General features: G+C 44.9%; 1 protein-coding gene across 2 annotated transcripts; it reads left to right on the forward strand.

Annotated features, from left to right (window-relative positions):
- Nucleotides 1–236: 236 nt before the first annotated feature.
- Nucleotides 237–15,602, forward strand: CLDN11 (claudin 11). Of its 2 annotated transcripts, none has more exons than XM_033211698.1 (3): nt 237–688; nt 4,735–4,899; nt 14,045–15,602. In XM_033211698.1, exons 1-3 carry the CDS (start codon nt 463–465, stop codon nt 14,275–14,277), a joined length of 624 nt encoding a protein of 207 aa, XP_033067589.1. In that variant the 5' UTR covers nt 237–462; the 3' UTR covers nt 14,278–15,602. The 2 variants fall into 2 exon arrangements, with proteins under 2 accessions (XP_033067589.1, XP_033067590.1); XM_033211699.1 differs by lacking the exon at nt 237–688 and adding an exon at nt 2,616–2,727.
- The last annotated feature ends 439 nt before the right edge of the window (nt 15,603–16,041 follow it).

Genomic DNA, 16,041 nt, shown 5'->3' on the forward strand with positions numbered 1-16,041 from the left:
CAGAACTCTCGACAAACGCACGCCCTCTTTGCGCTTTACGTTTCTTTGGACCTGGATGGAATTGTCTTACTTTGCATCGCGGGACTGCGCTGCGGACGGGGCGGGGCGGCCCAATGGCCCCCCTGGGGTTGCTCTGCTCCCCTTCACACTCCCCTCCCGGCCCCGCCCCGCGATTGGCCGGCGCGCCCCGGGGCTGCCGCCGATTGGTGTTCGCCGGCCGGAGCCGCGGGGCTTAAAGAGGGGGCGGGGGCGCGCTGCCCAGCAGCTCTGCTATCCCCGCCGTGAGCCCTTCGCCGCTGAGCTCGCAGCCTCCCGCGCCAACCTCCGCCTCCAGTGTCCCGCCTCGGGCCGTCGCCCTCCAGCGACTCGCGAGCGTGGGAGACGTACCTGGGCAGGCACTGTCCAGCCCGGGCCCAGGCACAGCCGTGAGGGGCGAGGCACGGGGACGAACTGGCGCCCACCATGGTAGCCACGTGCCTGCAGGTGGTGGGCTTCGTCACGAGCTTCGTAGGCTGGATCGGCGTCATCGTGACCACCTCCACCAATGACTGGGTGGTGACCTGCGGCTACACCATCCCCACCTGTCGCAAGCTGGACGAGCTGGGCTCCAAGGGGCTGTGGGCCGACTGCGTCATGGCCACGGGGCTATACCACTGCAAGCCCCTGGTGGACATCCTCATCCTGCCGGGTAAGGACACGAGCTTGGCGGCGGCTCCCCAATCCTTATCCTCTGGGTAAAGAGCGGGATATTAGACGGCGGTCACAGAGACATTTTGGGGGCTTAAAGACCTTTGGGTTCGTTTTTGACATCCCTAGTCCCACCTTGTTGTAGAAGAATTAGGCAGCCCCGAACTTAACTTCTCTAGGCCTCAGTATTCTTATTTGGAATTTGGGGTAAAGTGGCAATGTGGCCGGTGGTAACACTGGCCGAGTCCCCTTGAGAATGAACAAACCGGAATATATAATAGGAACTGAGTCCGTATTAATTACTGCGGCCCCAGCCCGCATTCTTCCACCGTCCGCTTCCCAAAGTGCTTCCCGCTCCCGCCCGGCCTTCCCCGGGGCGCCGAGCCTTCGCGTTAGATTCCGCCCGCAGAGGTGAGAAGGAGCGTGTAACACAAGCGGACAGGAGAATCGAACCGGCTTAGGCTGAGTTTCCCGGTCCTCATAGGATGGGCGAAGCGCCCCATTCAGGTTAGAGCCCTCCTTGCTCTGTCCGCCCAGCCGCTGAGCGATTCACGTCCAAGGCGCTCTGGGCTGCTTGGTTTGGGAAATGACAGGTTGATTCCCGCACGTGCCCAGGGCCATCTCCGCTGCCCCCGCCCCTGCTGTGGGCGCGTCCGACCGCGGGGCTGCGGTGACGCCGGCTCCCGCACCGCGCCGCTGGGTTGGATAGGGACGAGCAGGGGCTCCTCGGAGGGCGGACTCCACTGGGGAGACACGGAGCGCGCCGCCGAGGGTCGCTCGCCGCCACCCCGCCAGCGTGCCTCAGAGTGGAAAGGGGAGCTAAAAATTGACAGCCTAAAGCGGGCCAGGGGCCACATCTTCACATGTGTCCTGTGGAAACGTTCTGGGCGACAGTCTCAATTCAGATTCAAACCACGAGCCAGCTGCGCAATGGCGAGGTCGGGGGCACCCCCTTGGTTTTCTGCTGGAATCTCTGTCCTGCCCCAAAGGCATGTCCTTGTCCCGGTCTCTACAAGGTGGGCTTCTGCCCCCCAGCCTTCGTGGATTGTGCTCACTTAAAGGATTTTCCCGGTTTCCTCAAGATAGGGAGAAACTTGTCCCTGAAGCCGCCAATCAGATAAAAGACTCTGCTCGCCCCTTAAGCCTCCTCCAAGCACCCCCTATTTCCAGTCCTCGCAGTCGGAATCTGAATCCCTCCTTCCTCCTCGCTGCCTAGTCCTTGGCTCTTATCCCCACAAAGGCACATTTTATCTTGTTTTTTGTTGATTGTTCGTGAGTGAAGTTCTCCCACTACGTTTTAAATTCCTTGAAGATAGAGATGGCGTCCTGTTAATTCTCTTTGCTTCCTCTTCTGGACCTGGCATGGCCTCTGGCACACAATAGCTGTGGGCAGTGCTTGCCTGGCTTGCCTTACACTTTACTTCATTTTGAACTTTCAGAAGGCCAGAGGTCAACGAACCCAGATCTAGACTCAGCTTTGGCTAATGCTGGTGTTGGCAGGCCCAGGCCAGCCTCCGGGATCCAGGACTCACAATCTGGGTGATGGGGGACAAATTGCTAGCATCAGTGAACCACGGTTGTCTTCTTTTGAAAAAGTTAAAATCAGATCAACCACCCATCTTTCACGATTATTTGAGGATTAAATGAGATAAGAAATTTAATCTCCTTTGAGATAGCAGATGCTTCATGAATGGTAGCTATAGTATTTTACTAAAAGCTGGGCATGGTATTTGTAGGGATCTTTGAAGCATAAAATTACCTTTGCTTCCTTCTCCTGAAATTAACTTTACTGAGCATTCAGTGCCAAGTGGTTTGTTTTCAGAGAACAAAGGCTGTCCTCCAGAGGGGAGTGCATATTGGGGGAGTAGGGGGCGGTGCTAGTCCTTCCTGCCTTCCCCCTACGTCACACTTTGGGTGGAGGCAGTAACAGTCCTCAGTCCCTATCTTTTGGTGTCCGGACATGGCCTTGGCACTGTAGCATGTGGACAGCCAGTGCCATGGATTTCAGAACCTGCATTGTCAGTTGACTGCCTCCTTTGTGTGGGTGCCGGCTCTCTACAAGCCGCAGGGGCAGATGGCTGGGTCAGGGGATGGGCCTCAGACTTCTGGAGCTCCTTTCTGGAGATCTTCAAGTCAGTAGATACTTGACTGATTATCTTTAATTCTGAAGGAGCTGAGATGGGCAGTGCTGGAAGAGGGCCCTTGTGAAGTCCGAATTCTGGTAAAATGTACCTTGCTAAGAGACAGCGTTGAAATTAGGACTTTGCACGTGAGGGTCCTGGTGTGTGAGGCAGATGCCGGGCTAGTTTAGTTTCCTGGCTTTGCTATGAACTCTGCCTCACCCAGGCCACTAGTACTAGTTCCTTCTGAGCAAAAAAGGGAGAGTAATAAATGCGCCCCCCCCCCTTTTTTAAGAGGAGGGAGAGTTTTAATGAGAAACATTACATTTAAAAGTGAAACAAATTTGTCTATGAAATTCTCCCAGTGTCTTGTCAGAGTTATTCTAAATAAATATGACACATATTCTAATCTGTTTCTTAATAAAGTTTTTACTTGGCATTTTACTTGACAGGATAAAGTTCATGTAGTTTTTCTCTACACTTCTGTTTTTCAGTTCTCTTTTTTTTTTGAGACGGAGTCTCTCTCTGTCGCCCGGGCTGGAGTGCAGTGGCCGGATCTCAGCTCACTGCAAGCTCCGCCTCCCGGGTTTACCGCCATTCTCCTGCCTCAGCCTCTGAGTAGCTGGGACTACAGGCGCCCACCACCTTGCCCGGCTAGTTTTTTGTATTTTTTAGTAGAGACGGGGTTCCTTGATTGGCAATTGTTTCCATGATCTATTGTGGGCACTGTGTTAACTCCATGAATACCAAGGCAGGTGTCTGCCATCCAGGAACCCTGAGGGCTGGAGAGATGCCTTTTAAGCAATGATGGACAGCTGGGGAAGGATGCCCAGGGTACTGTGGGGGAGGCAGATGGCACCCAACCATTTAGGGGCAGGATCCATGAGGACAGCAGCCTCTGGGGAGACAGCAAAGAGAGGAAGCCTGAATTTTAGCTTAATCTGGGTTAGGGCCACAGTCAATGTGAATGAAAGCACATGGTTAGGAGAAAATCACCTAGGACACCTGGAGATGAAAGCACTGCACTGAGATGGACAAAGAGCACCAATGATAACAATTAACCTTTTTTGAGGATTTGGTATAGGCACTGTTTTAAGCACTGCATAAATTAACTAATGTAGTCTTCAGTAGAATTCTGTTAGAGAGATGCAGGTACTATTACATTATTATCAATACTTTATTTATTTATTTATTTATTTATTTTGAGAAAGAGTCTCGCTCTGTCACCCAGGCTGGAGTGCAGTGGCTCTATCTCAGCTCACTGCAACCTCCACCTCCCAGGTTCAAGTGATTCTCCTGCCTCAGCCTCCCCGAGTAACTGGGACTACATGCGCACACCACCACACCAGGCTAATTTTTGTATTTTTAGTAGAGATGGAGTTTTGCCATGTTGGCCAGGCTGGTCTTGAACTCCTGACCTCAGAGGATTCACCTGCCTTGGCCTCCCAAAGTGCTGGGATTGTAGGTATGAGCCACCGTGCCTGGCCTATTGTTACTTTATAGATGTGGAAAATAAGACATCATGGTTAAGTAACTTGCCCAAGGTCAGACAGGTAGAGCTATCAATAGCAGACTGGAACCAATAGAGGCCCTCACAGAATGATTCTTGGGAGATTTGAGTTTTCATCTGAACTTTCTCATGGGGGTGTAATAATGTAAATGGACTCTTGGCCCCTCCATCCTGGAAGCGTGGCCAAGTGGCCTAAACCAGGGATCCCCATTTAGTCTCTCCAGCCCCCTTTTTTCTTGCTGAGTTGTTTTAAAAGTTGAAAAGTGCTTAGTGACCTTGGACAATACTAGCACCTTCTAAGTCCTGGAATGGGCCAAGAGGGAGGAAGGGAGATGGTGCTGAATTCCCCTAAGGCAGGACTCAGGAAGCAAGAGAACCCCGTGGTCTAACCTTTCCCATCTGCTCTCTTGTTCCCAGGCTACGTGCAGGCCTGCCGTGCCCTGATGATTGCTGCCTCAGTCCTGGGTCTGCCAGCCATTTTACTGCTGCTGACTGTTCTTCCCTGCATCCGGATGGGCCATGAGCCCGGTGTGGCTAAGTACAGGCGGGCCCAGCTGGCTGGTGTTTTGCTCATTCTGCTGGGTAAGACAGCTTTCTCAATGGTACCCCACCTATGAGGGAGCCTGATGAATCTCAGATCTTGTGGTTGCTGCTTCTCAAGTTCAAGAGAAATGTGAAGGGAAGCCAAGTGAACCCAGTGGGGGATGGACCCCCACAATCTGTATCCCTTTGTATTTTATGGGCAGTTTACATAGAGGGCTAAGTAATGTCTCTGGGAGTCACTGAACATGAAGATAAGTTTAAAAAGAGAAAGAGAAAGAGGATTTTGAAGGTAGGAAATACCTAAGGGAAAGACCTGAAAGACGGAAGCCTTCCAGTCTTCACAGTGGAATCCTTTTTGAACACCTATGCCCAGGTCCCACAGCAGATCAATTGAATCAGAATTTTCTGGGCATCAGGCCAGGCAAAGATATTTTTTGAAAGCTTCCCAGGTGATGCTTATGTGCAGGCAAGACTGAGAAACTCAGTTAATAAAGAAGGAGGCCGAGGTGGGCGGATCACCTGAGGTTGGAAGTTCGAGACCAGCCTGGCCAACATGGTGAGACCCCCATCTCTACTAAAAATACAAAAATTAGCCAGGTATAGTGGTGCACGCCTGTAATCCCAGCTACTCGATGGGGGGCTGAAGCAGAAGAATCATTTGAACCCAGGAGGCAGAGGTTGCAGTGAGCTTAGATCGCGCTACTGCATTCCAGCCTGGGTGACAGAGTGCAACTCCAAAAAAAAAAAAAGAAAGAAAAAAGTAAAGAGGAAGGCAAGAGAAAAGTCAGGAGTTGAGGGTGGTTAGACCACCAGGTGATGGCTCCATCCTTTAACTCAGCAAGCCTTCCTTGAGCATATGGGCCAGGCACCATGGTAGTTACTGGGGTCACTGGGGAAAATAGGCCATCTTTGCTTTGAGTGTACTTGGACACCTCAATAGAATATGGTATGTATTCACGTAGAAAAGGTATACAGGCTGTGCATACACATAGGAAGACACCTAACCCGGACTGGATGAGTTTCCAGAGCAGAAGAACCCAGCAATAAGCCCTGAGACTTGAAGAGAAGGTAGGCTGGTCATGAATTGAGGGGAGGGACAGTCCAGGGACAGGAAATGGCCTGTGCTCATTTGGTTTTGCTGATTATACCTGCACATAGAGGGCTTCATTTAACAACCTGTGGAGGGTCCTTCTAGCTCTATTCTCGTCAGTGATTTCATTTCTCTCCATTTTTATCCCCTCAGATGCTAGTTTTATCAGCACATTCTAAATCCTAATAGACGATATGAATTTTAAGAACAACAACTCTTGTTGCAAAGTGCACGTATCAGTGAGAAGAAATTAGACTGGGTATGGGTTAGATATAAAATCATGTTTTTCTGAAACAAGGAGTTCATACCCCCAGATTGGCATAGCAGATGATGAATTTGAGGGGTAAGAATAGGCATCAGGATTCTGTGTGGGTTGACGCCACTTAGTGGTGGGTACCTCCCATCTGGAGGCCTCACACTCACAATGACACCAGTAAGGTGAGGGGACATGAGGGGGTGGCACCATTTTCCAGGACTGCAAAGGGATGGAGGTTTGCAGGTTCTTGTGAAGCCACAGGTGTATGTGTGTGTGTGTGTGTGTGTTTATGTGTTAACAGGAGTGAAAAGACCACTGTAATTTCCAGAGAAAAATCTGAATGTGGAAATTTTGGTTCCAGCCACAAAGAATTTGTGTGCCAGTATCACACGGAACACATATCAGCATCCGGTGCTTTATATGATTTACAGGGGCCCCCTCTTGCCCTGCTCTATGGAGGTCAGATCTGTGTGTCCAACTCCCTTTCCAACAGGAAAGTCAAAGCTCCACAAGTAAACTGGGTTTGCAGAATCCAGGTGAAACCCTTCTCCTAGACACTTGCTGTTTGTTACTTTCCTCACATTCTCACAGAAGCCCCAGAAGGTTCTCCTGGGCTCTGAGGATGGCAGAGCCAAAAGATGGGTCCGTTGTATTGGGTGCTCATGTTTAGAAATTCTGGCCTTCCGTATGAGTGTCACAGGTATCCACAAGTAAGAGAACACACTAAAACAAACACACAAACCCTGGAAAAATAGAGGGATAAAAGCAAAGTATACATAGATAGTTTTAAAAAAAACTACCCTAAAAGCAGCCGGTGGTTTGAAACTTCCTAGCTGAATTTGTTTTTCTTTGTCTCCTAAAAGTGGGTTAATATAGATAGTCAGAATCACAGAGGAAGAAATGAGGTGAGACTGGGGAGTGGGTGAGTGCCTCAGTCCCTGTTTGCCTGTCTGGAGTGAAACTATGGGGGAGGCAGGACATTGAGGGATCTGACCCCACCCAAGGAGGCTGCCCGTTTCCGGACACTCACTGGAGTCCCCTCATTGCACTTTTATGGCCTTGCATTTCCGATATTGTCTGCCTGCTTTGCTCCTATCAGGATTTATTTCTCAGTGGGTCACCACTGCCTTTGGGTTGGATGTTGTTTTCACTGGAACGAGCTAGCTCTGGAAATGTAAAGCTCATTGTCTCAGGCGTGGCACCTGCTGATCTCCTCTAGGTCTTCTCACCACGGAGCCCCAAGTGCCTTGTTTCTCCTGTTGGCAGTGGTGGGAGGAGCACGGGGAGTGAAGGCTCCCTTTGTGTTCCTCTGGACTGTTTTCTGTCACTCCCTCAGAGAAGCCAGCACTAGGCCTGGGCAGGGTCCTCAGGGTCACTGAATGGGGCTGAGCGAAAACCTCATTCGACTAAAGAAGATGAGGCATCCCCTGGAGTTCAGGGGCCTGGGAACTGGACACAGTATCACAGCTAGTCCTGGTATGGGAACTGTGAACACTGCTAATTAAAATCTGTTTTTTCTGACCCTGAAAATCTGTAATTATTTTTGTGAAACCTTAAAAAAATTATGTGTGTTGTACAGCGTTATCTTCTCAGCAGTTACATTTAATGGTGTGAGGATTTGGTTCCTGCTGTGGAGGAAGAAATAGGAGCCAGTTGTTTCTAAAGCCAGATGAGTAGCGCAGGAGCAGCAGGCTCTCAGATCTGTGGTGGATTTGAGGCTAATCTGTTTGTGGCTTTTCAAGAGTTCCTGCCAAGGCAGGAGGTGCCTATGCCCTGAATTGTTTGATCTTATCAGTTGGAATCAGATCCAACTGTGCTGAATCTGGACTCTACTACTTTCTGGCTGTGTGAACTAGGGCAGTTCCTTAATGTCTCTGGTCCCTTCCATAAAATGGGAACAATAACACCTGCTTCTCAAGTTAGTAAAAACAGTGAAGTGATGTGTGAAAATTATTTAGCATAGGATCTGGCACATAGTAAGTGCTCAATAAATGGTTGCTATTATTTTTGTTATTGTTGGTTAGCTGGTTAAAAAAATACCCAGAGAGCAGCTGGGTATTCTTCCAATCATGTCTAATTTCCTTAATTTTTTTTTTTGTTTTTTGAGATGGAGCTTTGCTTTGTTGCTCAGGCTAGAGTACAGTGGCACAATCTTGGCTCACTGCAACTTCTGCCACGTGGGTTCAAGCGATTCTCCTGCCTCAGGCTCCTGACTAGCTGGGATTACTGGCATGTGCCACCATGCCTGGCTAATTTTTGTATTTTTTGTAGAGATGGAGTTTCACCATATTGGGCAGGCTGCTCTCAAACTCCTGAGCTGTAAGCCACCGCACCCGGCCAAGAAGGTCTTTAAGAACATTTTTATTGTCGAAAATATCAGACCTATGTAAAATTAGAGGAATAGTATAATAAACCCCTGTGAACCCAACCTCCTCAACAGTGATCAACTTATGACTGTAATACATGCTTCATCTTTCCACTTCTCCATTTCTTCCAGTCTTTAGATTTTTTAAAGGAAATCTTAGCATATCAAGGAAGTTTTTTTTTTTGTTTTTTTGCTATTACTAATGTAAGAAGTCAAAATAATTTAAATGACTTTAATGAAAATTTTGCTTTGTGCTAGAAATTGTTCTTTTGAAAGTTCTTTCAGGGTTGGGTGTGGTGACTCACGCCTGTAATCCCAGCATTTTGGGAGGCTGAGGTGGGTGGATCACCTGAGGTCAGGAGTTCAAAACCAGCCTGACAACATGGAGAAACCCTGTCTCTACTTAAAACATAAAATTAGCTGGGCATGGTGGCACACGCCTGCATTCCCAGCCAGTCGGGAGGCTGAGGCAGGAGAATTACCTGAACCCAGGAGGCAGAGGTTGCGGTGAGCTGAGATCGCGTCATTGCACTCCAGCCTGGGCAACAAGAGTGAAACTCCGTCTCAAAAAACAGAAAACAAAAAAACCAACCAAAAAACACAAAATACAAAAATTAGCCAGGTATGGCAGGTGCCTGTAATCCCAGCTACTTGGGAGGCTGAGGCACAAGAATTGCTTGAACCCACGTGGTGGAGTTTGCAGTGAGCTGAGATCATGCCACTGCACTCCAGCCTGGGCAACAGAGTGAGACTGTCTCAAAAAAAAAAAAAAAAAAAAGGCCTTTCAGTGGAAAGTGACAAAGCTTGAGAAAAGGTTCATTGGGGCTAGGCGTGGTATTTCACGCCTATAATCTAGCACTTTGGAAGGGCAACATGGGCAGATTGCTTGAGCCCAGGAGTTCGAGACCAGCCTGGCCAACATGGCAAAACCCCATCTCTACTAAAAATACAAAAGTTAGGCCAGCCTGGTGGCATGCACCTGTGATCCAGCTACTCAGGAGGCTGAGGATCGATGCTCAGGAGAACGAGGCTGCAGTGAGTTGAGATTGCACCACTGCCCTCCAGCCTGGGTGACAGAGACCCTATCTAAAAAAAAAAAAAGAAAAAAAAAGTAGGTTTATTGGAAGGAGGAAGAAATGTCAGTGCCCACTGATCTTGTCTTTCTCTGTCTCTTTGTCTGTCTGTCTGTCTGTCTCTCAGTTGTTACCTCCAAAGTCAAACACACCTGTATTGATTTTTTTTAACTTTGTGTTTGTTTAACTCCATGTATTACCATGTGTCATCTCATCTCTAAAGAGATTAAAAGCCACACTTACATTTCCTTGCTTTAAAAATGGACTTCTCAAATATTATCCGTTTGGTCGTGTCACCATCATTCTTAGTTTTTAACAAGGCATATCTTATCAATTAAATAATGTATTGTATTGCATTATTTGAAACTTGTTCTCAAAAGAGGCAAACAATTTTATTCTTTGAAGAGCAAGGAATCCTACTTAGGAGAGGACCAGGTTTAGATATATCTGTCTTTACATAGTGAAGCTTTCTTCTCCCTTCCCTTTCTCTCTCCTTCTCTTCCTCCTTCTCCTCCTTCTCATTTTTAGCTAAGAATATGCCTCAGTTTTACTTTCTGTTCTCCAACAACAAATGGTATCCCCCCACCTTGTGTAGTTAACTATTGCATCTTCTGAAGGCAGAAGAGGAGAAAGACTGAAAAATCTGAGTGCTAAAATTACTGTCTTGTTTTTAGAGACTTAATTTAAAAATACATTCTGATGATGTAAAAAGAAAAAGAACAAAAATTTCCTTTGTCTTTCTTCAATTTTCTTGACCTTACAGGTAACTGACTTTTTAGAAAAACATTTTCTTTATTTTTCCCAAATGACAGAGAGAACCATTCCAAACTCATCTTTTTGGGTTTGCAAATAAAAATAAATCTATCAGACCTTCTATGTCTTTAAGAAAGGCAATTTTTTTGGCCAGTTCTATTACTATTTCACATGTTTTTAAGTTAAGTAATGATTTGACTCGCGTTTTTAACTTTACTGGACAAAACGTATCCCTTTCTTCCTTGAAACCATTGCTGAAATTGAGTAAATTCTCCTTTTTTAGTTTTTAAACATTTTTCATTTTGAGTTCAATTGAAGGTCACTGTTTTCAGTGAGCCTCTCATTTCCTTTCATGTTGTGTGGTAGTCTGTCATTTTTTAGTGGTTTTGATGTGATTCATCTTTGAGAGCCACAGGAATTCCACCCAGGGTTCATTTGTCTCCTAGGAAGTAAAGAGCCTGCTGGCACTCATTTGCCTTGTTTTGTGTGAATTATAAGAGAAGGAAATCTTTAATTAGAGGTCAATGATGAGCTTGCGACTTTAGGTGTGTTAAACTCACAATGAGATTTTATGTCTTTGGGCCTCAGTTTTGGTGTGTATGAAGTGAAAGGTGGAATTGAAATGAGACTACTTCTCATCCATCCATCCATTCGTTCCCCCGTTCACTCATCCATCCCTATGGAGGTTCATTGTATGAAATGTTTAGACCTTTTTCTGATTTTTCCCTTTTTCTAATGATTTATATTGGAATAAAACCTAACAAAATCCCTAAAATACTCAAAACCAAGACTGATGGTTACTTTTGGAATATTGAGCCTAATTATTTCCCTGTGTGAAGATAATCTTGTTTTATTATTTGCTTAAGGGAACAATTAAATGAATTTAGAGGCAGTTTCTTGTCTTATTCTATAAAATCTAAACTAAACCTGAACGTTAGGTTTACATTGGATGTGGGGAATGCTTTCCTGCACGTGTGTGCACATGTGCTGTATGTGTAAATACAGTATAGTTGAAAAATATAAAACTTGATTTGAACCCTGAGTTGTTTTGAGACCAGTTAATTGTTTATAGGAAAGATCAGTTAGCTTGAATCATATCAGTTGTTTGGGAATTAGAACTTTTTTCCCTACAGAATTCAGCTTTTCACTCCCCTTCTTTTTCTTCTAAACAAGCCTGGGTGTTTGGAAGCCCTTGCTAGGTTGCTGTTTTTGCCCGCAGCAAAATGAATGCCCACTTTTGAGGTTTGGGGCTGTGTAAGTAGATTGTGTTTGCTATGGAAAATCTACGGTAGTTCTCTCTGGTTGAAACCCTCCAAAAGAGGATTTTAGTCCCCTGTTCTGACAGAGAAAAAGGTTTTTCTCTGTGTCTTGCTGAAAGTAGAGACTCTGATAATAGCCAAGCAATTCTCCAAGAGTGCCTGATTTGGAATCCATGTCAGAGAAGAGAAAGAAAAAGACTTTCCCCTGCATCTGAGGTTTGCAAAGTCCTGAGCTAGAAAGGGAGGTTTCAGGTACACATTGCTCTTCTTGAACATTCTAGTCACAGAAGGAGAATACATCTTCTCGTGGTATCTCATATGAAAATATTACAGAAGCTGGCATGACTGTGCTTATTACTTTTTAAGAAAAAGGAAACATTAGCATATGGATAGATTGTAGCTGCTTTTTTTTTTTTTTTTTTTAACATAGAATCTTGTTCTGTTGCCCAGGCTAGAGTGCAGTGCTGAGATCTCCACTCACTGCATGCAACCTCTGCCTTCCGGGTTCAAGCAATTCTCCCTGCCTCAGCCTCCTAAGTAGCTGGGATTACAGTTGCCCACCATCCATGCCTGGCTAATTTTTGTATTTTTTAGTAGAGACGGGGTTTTGCCACGTTGGCCAGGCTGGTCTTGAACTCCTGACCTCAGGTGATCCGCCCACCTTGGCCTCCCAAAGTGCTGGGATTACCGGTGTGAGCCACCATGCCTGGCCAATTTTAGCTTCTTAGATAATCTATAAATAATTAATGGAGTGAATTTGGGCTGTTAGAAAGCCAATCTGGGCAATTCATAGCTTTTCAAATTAACTCTCTTCCTTCTGATTTCCTCTTGAGATCTATTCTTTTTAAGGATAGAGATCATATATTTTTATGTGTATCTATACCCAGCTTGTAGTAGTGGTTTAATCTATTGCCAATAAGAATCTACGTTACAAGCAACACAAATGCGATGAGACTGTTTAAAAGGTGTTTCAAAATGGGTAAGACCAATCCTTTTTTCCATTTAGAACTAATATACAAGGCTGTTAGATTTGATTGCTTATGTTAAATTATATTTCTTCTCTGCGGGCATAGAGAGTAAGTTAGAAAATCACTCACCGTGAGTAGAAATCAGAAAAAACTTGCTGAGTTTAATGTGATAAGGGTATCCTTGGTGGCAAACGTCACACTGGCAGTGCAGTATTCTTTCTTAATTTGTTGATGGAAACCTCATTGTTATTACTATTATTGTTATTATTTTTCTGTCTGCCAACTTTAATGTGCCATCTCAACTTAAAGAGGTTTGGAGTTACTTTGTCTAGAGCTGTGTTGTTCAGTACAGTAGCCACTAGCTACATGTGGCCATTTACATTAAAATTAGTGAAAATTCAAAATTCAGTTCTTCATCTCAGTAGTCTCATGACAAATGATCAATGGTCCCACATAACTTGTGGCTACTCCATTTGACAGTGCTGGTCTAGAGATTTGAAAAAAATATAAAAAAGTCTTTATAGCCTCGTGCCTGCCCATGTTTTGTTACTTTGCTTATAAAGAGGTGAAAAACTACATGATGTATAAGCTGTTTCTTATTTTACTCTATAAAATCAAAACCAAAATGAAGATTAGATTGATTGGTGCAAAACCAAAAGTAAAGTTCTACCATTTTGACCCCTGAATGGGTGAGTTTTTCTCCTCCAAGGACTGTTCATTTATGTGTTGGGATTTTGTGATTGTGAACAGCGTAACACAAACTTGAACCTTTATCTGGTACTCCATTTTCATCTAGCAACATTCATCACAACAGAGAAATTTCATACCTTCTCCAGATCTTTGTAATGTGAATTGACCAAACTGAGAAAATAGAGTGGAAAATTGAGGTGGCTGCCATCTCGTTTCTCATTTTTGAATAGCTCAGATAATTCAGCCATTCAACTGGTCTACATTGAGCACATACTATTTGCCTCGTACCAAGGTAGACATAAGTAAGACATGGACCCTACCTTCAAGGAACTCAGAGAGCTTACAATGACACAGAGATATGTAAAGTGATAATTATAATATAATTAGGTAAGTATATTAATTTTAGAATTATAACTAGATATGAAGTGTTGATATACAAGTAAATACAAATAAATATTTTTTGGACTTAAATGGTTTATTTCTAGGTCTTTACATTGGAATTATTTTGTTTCTGCCACCTGCTGAAAAAAATAAGGACCCAACAGTCAGCTTCTTCTACAGATGCCAACTGCTACATATTGGTTCAGTGTTGAGGGAGCAGAGCCATGTGTATGGAGCTTTTTGGAGCTGGTTGGAAGCCACAAGTGTGTGTATGTGGAGTGAGTGGGCCTGCCCACGTGCTTGGTGTGTGATGGGTGCGCCCAGTCACGGCCTCTCCATGTCTCTCCAGCTCTCTGCGCCATTGTTGCCACCATCTGGTTCCCTGTGTGCGCCCACCGTGAGACCACCATCGTGAGCTTTGGCTACTCCCTGTATGCAGGCTGGATTGGTGCTGTGCTGTGCCTCGTGGGTGGCTGTGTCATCCTCTGCTGCGCTGGAGATGCCCAGGCCTTTGGTGAAAACCGTTTCTACTACACTTCGGGCTCTAGCTCCCCGACGCATGCCAAGAGTGCCCATGTATAAGAGGGCTGCCCGGCTGCCCACAGAGGTGCTGTAGATGCTGGGCTCAGGGCCCTAGGTTTGCTAGTCACAGTGTGGGGGAAGCCCACTCCTTTGCCAGGCTTTAAAGCCAAAGGTCTAGAAAAGCATCCTGTCTGGCATTTTGTAGTCTTAACTTCTCTCCCTTTCCCCCATCTTTTGGTTGCCTTTAAAGAAATCTCTAGCTCAGATAATGCCCATACATTTTTTCTCATGGCATTGCCAAATATTAGCTCTTTTCTTGGGCATTCCTTTGCTGTTTATTAAAAAATATATTATATATATTTTGTTTCTTTAAATTTCAAATGTTTTGCAAACATCACTGAGTTAGGTGGGGGTGGGGAAGAGAAATACAAGACTTTTTTTTTTTTTTTTAAATAGGGCCTCACTCTATTACTCAGGCTGGAGTGCCGTGGTGTGATCTCGGCTCACTGTAGCCTCAACCTCCCAGGCTCAAGTGATCCTCCTGCCTCAGCCTCCCAAGTAGCTGGGACTACAGGTGTCCACCACTACACTCAGCTAATTTTTAAGTTTTTTGTAGAGATGAGGGCTCACTGTGTTGCCCAGGTTGATCTAGAACTCCTGGACTCAAAGTATCTTCCCGCCTCGGCCTCCCAAAGTGTTGGGATTATAGGAGTGAGTCACCACACCGGCCAAGACACTTTTCAAACTGATACAGCTGACAATGGGAGCCTCATAAAGATGGCTTTTGTTTCTTTCCTTCAAGGTCATTTACTTGTATGAGACAGAAAAAGATAGCAATGGGGACATGGGATGCGGGAGGGAGGGGAATAGTGGAACTTTCTTTCCATGGGAAACTTTCCCTTTTGTAAGCTGAGGGCCAAGGGTAGGGATATTTTTTAGTTTGTGATTTTACATTTATCTGTACATACTTTTTCAAGATTGATCGTTTTTATAACCATGATTTCCTGAAATTCTCAATTCATCAATATGAAGGAAATGAACCACATAGACTTTATGCAATAAATAACAGTGCAAGTGAGTATAACTTTAACTGATGTTCCACAAAACATTTTTGATTTCAGGTTTGTATGATGTAGTTTTTAATCCTACATTTTCATATGCTTCAAACTAACACATTTTTAAAGCTTTCCCCCACTTTTCTCTCTATTTGCATTGTTAGCCATTTTGAAGTGATGTTGTTTAACATAAATTGTACTGTTGAATTTGGCTTTACGGGTGTAAACACTGATGGTATATATCAGTATCTGAGACCCCAAACTCTCCAAATACTGATGGTGCATTTTATTCTTTAAGTGAAATCTGTGCAATAAAATAACAGACTGCAAAACTGGCCTTCGATCTTCTGTTGTATCCAGAGGTATCATTATTGATTTAAAAAAAAAAATCTCATTAATCTCTACTGGTAATTTATAGGTATTCAGTGATTTCAAAAACAAGTAATTCTGCATTGCCTTGAATAATTGAAAAGTTATATTTTATTCACTGTATCGTGGTGGTAATTTGTGGTCATGAAAGCATAACCTCCGTGCTCTCTAGGTTTCTGAAGTGGGATGACTTTATGGCATCTTTAATCATCGATCAGTGGGCAGCAATCAGAAACAAAGTTCTCAGCATTATGCAGTTAATGTCCTTCATCTACTTTGAACACTTAGTAAAGGAATTGATTGGCTAGGTATCAAAGGAGAATTAAAGAAACCTATTTTATTGGATCTTTAAGTAATAATATCTAAATACATTTCGTTCAAACATACATATGTAGCTGTT

The sequence above is a fragment of the Trachypithecus francoisi genome, unplaced genomic scaffold (assembly GCF_009764315.1).
Source record: "Trachypithecus francoisi isolate TF-2019V2 unplaced genomic scaffold, Tfra_2.0 Lachesis_group0, whole genome shotgun sequence".
Classification (NCBI taxonomy): domain Eukaryota; kingdom Metazoa; phylum Chordata; class Mammalia; order Primates; family Cercopithecidae; genus Trachypithecus; species Trachypithecus francoisi.